The 12,455-nt window shown below is 42.1% G+C and overlaps 1 protein-coding gene across 2 annotated transcripts in view; it reads left to right on the forward strand.

Moving 5' to 3' along the window:
• The first annotated feature begins 2,611 nt into the window (after window positions 1–2,611).
• The window catches only part of CLCN4 (chloride voltage-gated channel 4), a 40,004-nt gene continuing 30,160 nt past the window's right edge, over window positions 2,612–12,455 (forward strand). Inside the window, exons 1-2 of one of the 2 annotated variants that reach the window (XM_017812337.1) lie at window positions 2,623–2,713; window positions 8,551–8,781. In XM_017812337.1, the coding sequence (XP_017667826.1) occupies window positions 8,763–8,781 (19 nt within the window). In that variant the 5' untranslated portion in view covers window positions 2,623–2,713; window positions 8,551–8,762. Of the gene's footprint in view, window positions 2,714–8,550; window positions 8,782–12,455 lie in introns of both variants that reach the window. The other variant, XM_017812338.1, reaches the window with a different exon arrangement.

Below are 12,455 nucleotides of genomic sequence, written 5' to 3' on the forward strand. Positions count from 1 at the left end.
TGGGTATGTCATTTTGGATTTTCTGTGATGAGAACGAAGTATTATTGGTATTTCTTGCTGCAATTCTTGTAAGCACTTAAAGGTAAGCGCAGAATAAAAAGATTTATTTTTTATTTTTTAGGAATTAGATGAACTATGTATTTTGTTTTCAGTGGATGTAAAACTGAAGTTTGAATTTTAGGGAAGAGGACCCTTCACAGCTGGTTTTGACTCTAATCTCCTATATAACTATAGAGTTGCACATCTTTGAGAGGAAGAAGCATTTACAGAGAGACTTGAGAAACTGCAGGCTAGCAAAAGCAAGAACTATCTTTTCTAAAACATCATGTGAAGTGTATCTTCTTTATTCTGATATCACACAATTGACTGAGTACCACTGGAAGAAAATACCAAGGAGTAAAGTTGATTTAGTTTTGGAATTTGTAAATGTCTGTTAAATCATTTGCTTGCACTTCGGAAAATCACCATATTCTTGGATTTAAAAGCTTTTTAGGAGCTGGTTCTGGTTTCTTCTGATTCTGAAAAATCCCTTAAAATTGAGCATACGTTATCTAGATTATAGAATTACATTTTCTATAGAAAATTAGGTATTCTGTCCCTTGTTTGCAGTTTGACCATCCAGCTAAAAATGTACTTTCAGTAGGAGACTTAATGAGTTCAGCTGTGGTAATAGACAAGGAAAAAACAGGAAATGAATTTAGGAAAGTCTGTCCAGAAAAAAAATCGGGAGATTGAGAGCTTTACGCTCTTTTGGTAAGTGCATAAAATTACTATTCTGTGTCTAGGGCACAGTGTTTCTGTTAAAGTGTGTGTCTTTGGCATAGAAGTTCCCAGGTGTAGATGTTTGACAAATGCTGCTTGCTGTTTTCCATATTTCCCTCTCATAAACTGATTAAAGAAAATTGCAGTTACATTATCAAGAAAATGATTTTCAAGTGCTCAGTGTTAAACTTCCTCCTCAGAATTCAGTTGGCCTGTTAGTACTGATTTTAATGGGCACAAAGAACAGACACTGGCTGGAAGCTGGGATTTCTATCACTTTTCCACTTTTCACTGACATGGTTATGAAGGCCTGGGGCTGTTACTGATCTATGAGTGATAGAGGACTATGATCTGCAGTGCTGTGTGTGAAGGGCATAATCAAATCTCTTCTCTAAAGGCATGCTCCTTGCTCCAGAAAGGTGTGGGAACTTCAGATGTAGCAAGCTAATTGTTCACATTTCACAATAAAATCCAGCATGTGGCTTCTGCTTTGGAAGTCCCAGTCTGAAATAAGGAGTACAGGAACTTTCTTCAGCTCACAGACAAGAGTGGGAAAGAGCCATGTGGCCATTCACAACAAAAAAGGTTTTGTATACCCAATATCAGCTGGCTTGCCTTGCTGGCTGGGCTGCTTGCACGGCACATCCATAAATTACTGCTCAAACACACTGGGACAAAAAGGTCTTCCAGAACTGCATTCCTTCACCTTTGAAGTGAGTTGAAGTCACATGTGGACCTTCAGTCACCCATGGATATTTTCATGGGTCCTTGTGCAAGACCTCCCTCTACCTGGCTGTTGCATCTGCTTGGAAACACAAAGCATGAGCCTGGATACCCCTAAGGGTAAAACCAGTCTGTGCAATATTCCAATACAGGTGGATGGCCTGAAATAGAACGCACTGCACGTGTATAAACACGCACGTGGGCTTCACAAAACCAGTTACAACCTCTGTCTTGCAGAATATAATCCTAGTGGCTTGTACAAAATTTGTGCAAATCGGAACTTTGTAGATTCTTATCTTGTAGAAATCAAATACATTGTTGAGTATGATAAAATTCTCAAACACCCCACTTACACCTCAAAAAAAACCAACACAACAAACCAACCAAAACCCACAAACCAAAAATACAGTTCTGAGGTGTAATACTCTGTTAACTAAAACCTGATAGGCTAATTGTTGTGGGGAGGTTTTTTATATATTTTAGAATGTTGTAGCTTTTACATATTTGGGAAGGCTTAAGCAGACATTTTGAAAAGGAAAAGTAGGCTGGCATATAGAAGAGGATCTTTCAAGCAATGACTGTTGCATTGAAGAAAAGGCAGAAGGCTGCAAGTGGAGGGATGAATGGATGGTGGGGAGAATGAAGAAGTGAAGGTAACAGGGATGAAACCTTTGAGAGAAGTTTGCAAAGTATGAATATGATACAGAAGATGGAGGGAAGTCAGTCTGGATAAGCTTGACATGGAGCGTAGAGAGAAGGAAAAATGCGAGAGATGGTGAAATTGTGGTTTGTCTCATTTCCAAGCTGCTGTGATTACATATTTCATAGAGCAGCAACCTGGGTGTTGCTGCAGAGTCAACAGGAATACTTGTTGGCTTGCACGTAGCATACTCACCACGCTTTTTCCTCATGAAAACGTGAATGTTTTTGCTGTTGCAGGAAAAAAAAAATGCACAGAACAATTAGCTCGGGCTAGGGAGGGGAAAAAAGCAGCACACGTTCTAATGGTGACTGAATAGGTAGGGCAGGGTAAAGAGGCTTGCAGTTTAATCCTGCAGGATTGCAAGCTGGTCCGTCTCCCTCCGATCAGATATCCTATAGACGGAGGATGCAGTCACATGATTGTTACTGCTTCCTCCCCATGACATCACTGCTGTTGCAGCCATACCACCCCAGAAAGGATGCTATTAAAATCTTTGGGATTGGGCTAAATGATGTTGCATTGCAGGTAAGCAACATAATTCTTCGGAAAAATGATTTGCTGGTTGCTCTCGTGCTAGTGTCCTAGAGCTCCAGCTCTGTCGGGCAGAGTTTCTTCTGGAAAATAAAGCGGCACAGTTTCTCTGCAGGCAGAGCGTTTGCAGGTGCAGAGGCTGCCTGCTGGCTCTGTGCTGATCTCCCGGCTGACATCTCCAGTAGAAATGCTGCCAGATGGAGCTTTATAGCTGAAGAAGGCCCTTTGTTCCCTGTATTTTCTGATGGCTCCTTCGGGTGTCTGCAGAATTCAGTATTTACGTGAGCAGCCGTCATTTAGTCGTGTAAAGAGAGAGCAGCAATAGTGTTTTCTTCATTCCCTGCTTTTTTTTTTTTTTCCTGGATGCCTAAAGGAAGTTGTTGGTTTTTTACAAATAGATGTATCTAAGCTTATAAAGGAATGAGGATTAACTTGCTTGAGGGGCTAAGAAGTGTATTTGGGGAAAGAGGCTTTTCCTTTATTGTTAATTTTTGCTGATGTGGTTTCAGAGTACCTAGTCCGGCAGGTTTCCTGCATAATTTGATGTACTGTAAGGTAGGTTTTTCCTTGTTGTCCAATAGAAACATGAGAAATCCTTTCCCAAAAGGAACACAGGAGATGACAAGCAGATTTTTACTTCTTTGCAAAATGCCAATCACCAAATGGCTGAAAAATCTATGCTACACTGTGGTTTTGGAATTTATATTTGTGGAAGCAAAGTCCAGGGTCTGTTTTCCTGGTGTGGATGTTTAATCGTGTGCTCTGTTCAAATACCTGAATATATATGCGAAAGAAAAAATGGTGACTCTTCTGTGTTTTTTTTTTCTGTATAGCTTTTTAAAAATATTTAAGGGGTTTAAAATTTTTAAACTTCTAAAAATTCATTCTAATGCAAATGTTACAATCTGAGAAACTAAGTTAATTTTTGAGCTTCTACTAGTCAGAAAAGAAAATTATAATTTTTTTTAACAATTCTGATAAATAATTCTGTGCCTTTGCCAGAGAACAGAGGATGACTCAGCCACAGCTTCACCAGGCAGAGAGTCAGGTGACTTTTCACTCCCAATCTGCAGGAAGTTTTCTTATTCTTCAAAATCCTGTTCTTTGTTCAAATAAATTTTTCCCACTATTGGAAAAATCTGAAAATTTGGCAGGCCTAGAATCTCTTTGTGCTCACCCATACATTCAGGGGGGAGATTTTTGCTCTCCCATGTGGAAGTAGGTTGTACATCCTAGTGAAAGATGAATTCTGGTTTCCAGTGATCAGATATGCAGTAGTGTCAGGATCAGAAAATAAGGCAGGGCCAGGGGGAGAAAGTAGATAATGAATTATTGAAACGAAGTAGGAAAGGACAAGGGTTGTTCCAAACAGAAATGAAAACTGAATTTCAGTTTTATATTTTCTCCAACAGAACCTCTCCTGGTTTTTCAAGATTGAGCCTCTAAAGTGATAGAAGTGCAAACCTGTTGCTGCATGATTTGCATTGGTGCCTATGCTGGGTTTCTCCTTGATTCCCTCTGGAGCCAAGGCTGGCTCAATTCCCTCCAGCACTGGCTGTGGGTGGAGCCGTGCTCTTGCTCACCAGGCACATCTGAGGCTTGGCTCTTTGCCTACGTGAACAGCACAGCAGGGCTGCCACCCTTGGGTTCTCCAAGTGTGATGGGTTTCCTCCTGCTCTAAATCATGTCTGAATGCCCTATGGAAATATGTTCCAGGCAGTGGTTCTCTTGATCTCCCAATTTGAGTCAGACATCCTTTGTGGAACAAGAGAAGGCACCAACCTTCTATGTATGCTGGGTCAACTGTAAGGACTTAAGTCTTTTAAGAATTACTTAGTATAAAAGGGTGACCCTGGAGACATCCCCAGCTGGAAGGTGCTCTCCCTGGCAGCACCAGGATGCTATGCTGGGGCTTCAACATGTGGCTGTGAGTGCTCAGCCCCTGTGCAAACTGGGGCCTGCCTTGTAAAGATTGTACCTTTTCAAAGGTAGTGGTGGTGGCTTTTAAGCAGGGCCCAGAGGAGAAGAAGGAGATGGGGAGCATTTGCCCTGAGGTTGAGTCCTTCCTATCTGCCTGGAGCAACTGGGCTCTCTGGAGTGCTGTAACCTCCCAGGCCTGGGAGCTGCTTCATCATGAAGCTGTTGTTTGTTGGCCTGGAGGGGAAAGTGAGCAGGATCATGACTGTAGCCCAGTGCTAGTGCAGGGGGAAGGAAGGGCTCCTGACCTCCATCTCACCCATGGCTCAGGGCCATCTCATGTCTTAGTGGTCAGTGTTGTGTTGCAGGAGCCTCTCAGGTTTGAACAGCTCTTAGCTCAGCATGGTGCACAGTCCTCCAACAGCGGTGTAGTGCCTGTAGGTATCAGTCCTTTTCCAGTTTGCTTTTGCCATCACACTGCACCTTGCTGGGTACCCAGGAGGGGGTTGCGTGTTAATTTTTCCATTTAGTGAAATGGGATCAGGTTGTAGAGTAGGTGTCTAATTCATTTTTGTGTATGTGTGTGCATACATACACACCAGATGTTGCGTTTTCTCAGCTTGCTTCATCTCTAGTCCAGCAGAACCAAAAAAAAAATCACACACGATTGTTAATGCCGAAAGAGAACTCTGGCAGGATTACGGTAGGCTGCTATTCCTAAAACACTTCTTACATTTTGCTCTTAAGCATCACTCCAAGGAAAAGGTTTCCCCATCTTGCAGAAATGGGAGCTTCCTCTCAGTGGGATGAAGTAACTTGTCTGTAGCTGTGCAGCCCATCAGCATCAAACACAGCAGTGAAAAACAGTGCCCTGCAAACAGGAAAACATTACCCTCCATCTGTGTGTCAGTGACTCACTGCCTCCACTCAAATAATGAGAAGTGACATGTTATAACAGTTTAATGGTTTTCTAATGCAGGTTTATCAGCTTTATTTTACACTGAAGGCTTAAAAAGTTTTTTAGTAGAGGTGTGTTTAATGCCATTGAACACCCATTTAAGGAGAGAGCTGTTTAGGAGTAACTACACACCTGGGCATTTCCCTTCTGATTGCAACTCTATTCTCTCTGAATGTATTTGCCTTTTTTACTCTTTTTTCCACCATAGTTTTACAATTTTCTGAATGAAAAACAAAGAGCAGCACTGGAAACCCAAATCTGATGGTGCAAAGTTCAGCTGTGTGTGGCATGAGGAGGAAAACTGGGTAGCACCCATGACCCTACAGCTATGGCTTTAGAGCTCTGTGGCAGTAAAACCAGTTGGTTCAGAAGGGAAATTCCCCTCTTTTTGTGAGGCAGAGGACTTGAGGGAAACCAAGAATAGAAACCATACATGCTGCTACACTGTTAGCCTGATTTCCAGTCTGTCCTGTCTCCTGAATTTTAGTTTCTTACCCCAGATGCTGAAGGCTTTCAGAGTTTTCCTAATCAAATCTTGTTTCCTTCAAGAACTAAGGATGTGGGGGGTTGATACAGCCTGCGGAGCTCATCTGCCCAAGCTGCTGAGTTGTTAGCAGAGGGGTGTCTTGTAATAGACATTTTTCAAATCAGTTTGAAAACTGCAGATGGATGTTCCAGAGTCAGCATTGCTTCCCTCCTGCTTTTTCCACAGCCCCAACATCTGCACTAACAAGTAAATTTATTGGAGGGACCTTTAAGACTCGCTGGAAAGAGAGATGTGAGTTTAACATTTTTTTAATATGTAGCCAACTTTGGCAAAAGTTCCACTTGAAGCTGGTAGGAAAGTGCTGGGATTTTTTTTTCCCTTCTCTTTCTGACATAACTCAGCAGCTGCACTAATTTTGCTCAGACTTTCCAAGAAAACTCAAATGGGGAGCAGGCACATGATATTTCATATCAGAAAGAATTGGTTTCTAAAAGGAGAGTCATCATGGGAAGGAGCAGGAAGCAGGATGCTGGGGTGAGGTTTGCCCCTCAGAGGAAGAGAATGCCTCTCAGTAGGAGAAAAGGAGTAGAGGGAATCAGGCTGTCATGGAAGGATGGGGAAGCCCAGACAGTTGGTTATCAGCTCCTGAGGTGTACTGGTGCACTCCAAGTCCCCTCATGCCTCCCTTTGCCTGTGCTCCTGGACAGCACTGTTATCTTCTCTGTGTTCACTCTGTAAGCTTGTGTCATGGCTGAGGAGTGGCTGAAGGCCATGATTTGTTCTGGAGGAGTCTTTTGGGCCTCAGTTTTCTGCCATTTATCTCAAATGTTCCCTCCTACCTTCCCCTTCTCTCCCAGGCCCTCTCCCTTGTGATCTGGTGCCCTGTGTTTTTTGAGCTCTTCTGTGGCTTCATGATTTTTTCTGTAGAGGTTATGCAGGGTAAAGCTGCACATCAAAGATGTGACTGTGTTTAGCTTGCCCAGACTATCATAGCAGGAAACTGCCTAATATGTGGTGGTGGGGCCATACAGTAAAGTGTTGCAATATTTTACAGTACTGTTTCCCATACTACCTGTGCTAGTGTGGTGGGAGTCTGAGGGTTTGCAGGGCTATTTACTTGTATTTGGAGGTGGTGAAATTAGTCCTTGAATTGTAGAAAAGGCATTTTAGTACCTATTTTCCCTCTGTATTTTCTCATTTTAACTATTTGTTGCTTTTTATGTTCCATATTATGTTTCCAAAAAAGTCTGTAAGTGGGTTCAGCGTTTTCTGATTATTTTCAGGAGTCTGAACTAGATTTCTCTGATTCAAGATTTTAACATCTTTTTAAAACTCCATCATTAAGACACAAGGTCAATAGCTCAATTGGTTTGTTCAGTCTGAGGCTTCTAAGTTGAACAGTCTTAAATTGCCTGTAGATATTTTTCATCCTATAGAAAATTACTCATTTAACTTTCTGGGGATTCAGCCTACTTGCTTTGCTGAAGACATCTTCCTTGTAAAATCACCCAACAGCATCTTACTTCTTGTTTCATAGCTGTTTATCTGCCTCCTATATCCTGTGCAACGTTGGGCTGATGTTTCTAGATCATCTTCTACATGGCAAGTGGTGGAAGGGGAATTACATCCATACCCCCTTGGCCTTCTTGGCTCCTGACCTTGGTCTCTGACCCCTCTCCTAAAGACATACACCCCTAATCATCTCCCTGTACCATGTCTTTCATGGTAACCCTGTTAATAATCTTGCTTTCTGCTTCCTAAACTATCAGGCCATTTTCTCTGGCTAGGTGGTAGTGAAGACTTGTGGCGTAACCATGCTCAGCTCTAGGAACTTTCTCCCTCAGCCTTATCCTTTTATGGCTCTTTCTGAACGCTGACTCGTCCAACCCAAACTGTTCTATGATTCTCTGATTCAGCTCACTCTGCTGGCAGCACTGACATCCTATTCAGTTCAAGCCCTGGGTGGAGAGTGCTCTGTGTCCATCTCTGTGACTAGGTCTAAATCCCTTGAGATGGGGGATGGATGGATGCTGGCAGAGCACTCGGCTCTCGGGATGAGGTGCCTTTGCTTGACAGATCACATTGAGCAGTTAATGGCCATGAGACTGGGGCAGCATGCTGGGGTGTTTTGAGAACTTGGTACTTGGAATAGTCAATACAAATATTAAAGGCACAGAGCCTTTAATGGCAAACCATCTGTCAGTATGAAGGCATCTTGTGATCACTGCCAGTAAAATTGCGTTGTTCATTACTGAGTACTACAGAAAATAAATCCCAAGGATTTTCACAGCCCCCGTGCTCCTTCATTTGTGCAGTAGCTGCTATCATGTCATGCCACATGAACACAGCTCATCCAAGTATTCAGGTCAGTGGTGGGCTCAACTCTCATGGAGTCATGATTGACATGACCTTGAATCACTTCAAAAGCTTTGTATCTGGAGTAGCATCTCTTCTGTTTCATCACTGTAGGTATATTGGTACTAGAGCACAGAAAAGCCCTGAGATGTGCCATATTCTCCTTTTGTGTGTTGGCTGACGCGTGACACGTTTGGAAGAGATGGAGCAGGTGATGCTTTTGACGCCCTGAAAAAGTCACTCCAAATGTGAATTGAGGAACTTGCAACTGGCATTTATGCTTCTGCTTTCTTCTCCCAGCCTCTTGCCACGTTCACTTATTCCTTATGCTACAGCAGAATAGAGGTATGTTTTGCTGCCTGCATACTGTCATGTTTCACATAGAACATCCCCACTGCCATCTTCAAGGAAAACAGCCTACAGATGAAAGCACACAGGTGGACATTCATCTGCTAGAAACATTTGAAGTGTTGAAGTAATTCAGTAACTGTGATCTGTTGAAAGTAACTTGAAACTTGTTGGAATTGCATTAAAAATCATACCGCCTGCCTCAGTGAATGTGTCCAATTAAAACAGAAAACAGGATGAGGAGAACATAGCATGGAACTAGCATGTCTAGGAGCAATAGGCCAGGGCCAAGACTTTTCCTTTGATGACTGTTCAGCTAGTTGTTTTCCATCAGTATACTTTTCTGCCCCTTTGAACCATGGGATGTTTTAGTCTGTTCTTGCCATGTCAAATACATTTCAGATCTGATCAGTCAGTCAGCATACTACCTAGAATGTCAGTTCACTGATAGAACTCTTCTAGCTGTGGCTTTTACATTTGCACATGCTGTAACAGTGCTCTAAAGCTGGGAGTTTGTCAGCATTTTCACTGTAAATGCAATTTATTGCTCTTGTATAAAACTTACCTCCAAGCTGCAGTGTATCATACAGCTGATCCTAATCACATGATGAGTTTACTCACTGTGAGACTTGCAGAAAAAACGTGACCCTAACATAATAATACTACTACCTTTTGGTTCTTGAACAAGAAGTGAGTAAATGTAATAGAACAGACTTTGTGTCCATGCAGTACCTGCTGTGCTTGTTGGCATGTCCCGGTCCATCAGCAGCTCCCAGTGTTCACACCCTGGCTTCTCTAGGCTGTTTGCATGAATCTATTCTTGACTTTATTTATGTAGGAGGTTTCAGTGATTACTTAAAAATTATCTGGCTTTCTGCAGTCATAAAGCTTCACAGGCTAATCTTTGGACTTGCTCTTTTGGCCCTTAGTTCCAGCTGCTCTCATGCATTTGACATTTGTAGGGTAACAGTTCTTTCTTTCTGGCTTCAGAATTCTGTGTGCCAGGCATGGCTAGCTGGGAGATCAGGGACTGACCATCAAGCTGACCTGGCCCAAGATTTCCAGAAGATATCTAGGGTTATGTGGTAGCCAGGAGAGCATGTATCAGGAGACACAAGTGCCAGACTAGTACTGTGACCTCTCATGATTTGTGAATGGATCCCTGCCGGGACCTTGCTCCATCTACAGGATCACGGTAGTCTGGCATGGGTCTAAATCCAGGGAAATCTGTTAATCTGAACCCTCTGAGTTCTAGAGGTATGTAGTTCAGTCAGATTTCTTTGTTTTCTAGTTCAGTTTCTAGAAAGAACCTATTTGCAGTTATTAAAGCAGAGCGTTGACGCAAATGTTCAGTTATAGATACACTAAACTAGTCAGTAAAAATGAGAGCTGGCTCTTAAGAGCTGAAGAGCTATTGTATTGTAAGGAATAAAATGACCGATGGAATTCAAAACTGATAAAGGCTAAACAAAGGGGAAAATGTCCCTAAGAGATCACAGAATGATGGGCTCCAAACTGGCTGTTGTTTCTCAGGGAGTCATGGCAGGCTGCTCAGTGAAAATGTTGGATGTCTGCCCTAGGAAAAGTTGGTGGGATGCCAGAAATTATTAGAAGAAGAATATGGGGACTAAGCAGGAAACATTAGCCCTTGCACAAATTATGTTGCATCAGCATCTGAAAAAGTAGTGGGAAGGACAACAAGGACGTGTAAGACATGGAACAACAAAGGGGCAAAATGCATATGTCAGACAATTCCTCAGCAAGACATAACACATTTCAGTGTATATAAGCTCTGTCAGAGCATCCAAATCTCTTAGATGCTCAAGTGTGAGGAGATGCATTTGTTACTAATTCTGCATGTCATTATGTTGCAATGTTTTCTTTTCAATTGGTAGTGATCAGATGAAGATGTCTACCTCTGACATCTCTTTGTGATCAATAAACAGAAGTTATCACTTCTGGGAGACAATCTGTCTCATTCTAATATAAATAATTCACTTCCTCTCCTCAGCTATGAAAGCAGCCTAGATTTTAGTGTCCAGAGTGTATTGCTGCAGTACACCTGGCTACAGTTCGAGCTTGGATGAGATTAATTGGCCCTTAATTTTTGTGTATTAAATATCTCTAACTAAGTTATTAAATTATTATCTGTAACTGGAGTAAGGCTCCAGTTCTGCTGGCAGAACTGAAAGCATCTCTGCAAGCTTGTCTAAGAGGGCAAGTTAGCTTATCCTGAAATAAACTTTGTAGATTTTTACAAATGCTGAAGTGAGAGAAATAAATACAAAATAAAGAGAAAGAAAGGGATACTTATGGTGCTTAGTGCTAGGACATAAGATGGACACTCTGTAGTACTAAGTTCAAAAGTGCTGTAACTGTGGTTTTTTTACTAAAATTGGATTTTGCATAATCTGATATCACATCTCTGCTTTCAAAAGCATACTACCTGAAGTGAACTTTATGGCTGATAATCATCCAGTTCACTGCAACTTCCAGGTACTGATATGCTACCTAGAGTTCAAAGCTTATTTGTTTTCTTAGTCTTCCACGGCCCTGTGGTCTCTAGCACATTTTTTCTCTCCCTGGACGTGTTGTATAGCACGTATTTTTGGGGTAGATTCAGGCTGAGATTGTAATTATCCTACATACTTGTGGTCTGGCCTGGTATTATCCATCACAATACTGTCATGTGCTGGGCACTGACAACATACTTAAAAAGCTATTTTTTATGTGATATAACTAACATGTTGGGTAATTTTCTTGTGGTATGAAGGAAAACTTGCCAATGCTTTCAATACCAGAGTTCCCAGAAGTTTGTTTATTTGGCGGGTTGGGGCTGCCTCGTGCAAGTGAGCATTCCGAGCTGCATGTTCTTTACAGGTCCTTCTTTGCTGTATGGGAAGAATAAGGTGAATTAACTGGTCTGCAAAATATCACAGTGTTGCAAAATAATAGCACAGTCTAATCCTTTCACCTCATTTCAGCTTCCCGTTCCAGTCCTGGGAAGACACTGGGCTCAAGGCCCTCTTGCAACTTTATCTACCTGCAGTCAGCCACATCATCCCACCTTCAGATTCTCATTTCACTTAGCAGATGTAGGAGTGTGCTCTCACCTCTTTGGCAAAGTATCGCTGTTCTCAATTGTCACTCCTTTTAACTTCTGATTTTTAAATCACCTCAGTCCTGCAGCAGCTTGTTTGTGCTCCACAGCTCTGTGTAGGACACCTGCCCTGCTTTCAGTTTCCTTCCCTAGGCTGCGACTCCCTTGCTTGATTCTCTTTCAGACAAACGTGCCATGAGGTTACTTGGAGATTACTTGATTTCCACACTTTAAAGGGCTTCTTTAATGTTACAATGGTGACCTGCTGGTTGCCTGTAATATAATGCTTTTTTCAGCTGCTTGTGCTCAGCACATTGTCTGTGTCATCCAAAATTTCTACATGGTGAAGTGCAAAGAGCAGACACTGACAAAGCTGAATATTCACATTTATTACACTGCTAAATCCCCACCAGGGCAAAAAATTAAATGGAGACATTTCAAGTAAAATAGTTGAAAATGGGGAGAGTGGGGAAAAAAAGGCAGCAAATAAAGGGAGCCGAGTGAAGTATCATGGTGTATGGACAGTCAATTAAAAGCTTATCTGCCGTGTTTCTGCCTGTTCCAGTTACAG

The sequence above is a fragment of the Lepidothrix coronata genome, unplaced genomic scaffold (assembly GCF_001604755.1).
Source record: "Lepidothrix coronata isolate B3197 unplaced genomic scaffold, Lepidothrix_coronata-1.0 Scaffold35, whole genome shotgun sequence".
NCBI classification, from domain to species: Eukaryota; Metazoa; Chordata; class Aves; order Passeriformes; family Pipridae; genus Lepidothrix; species Lepidothrix coronata.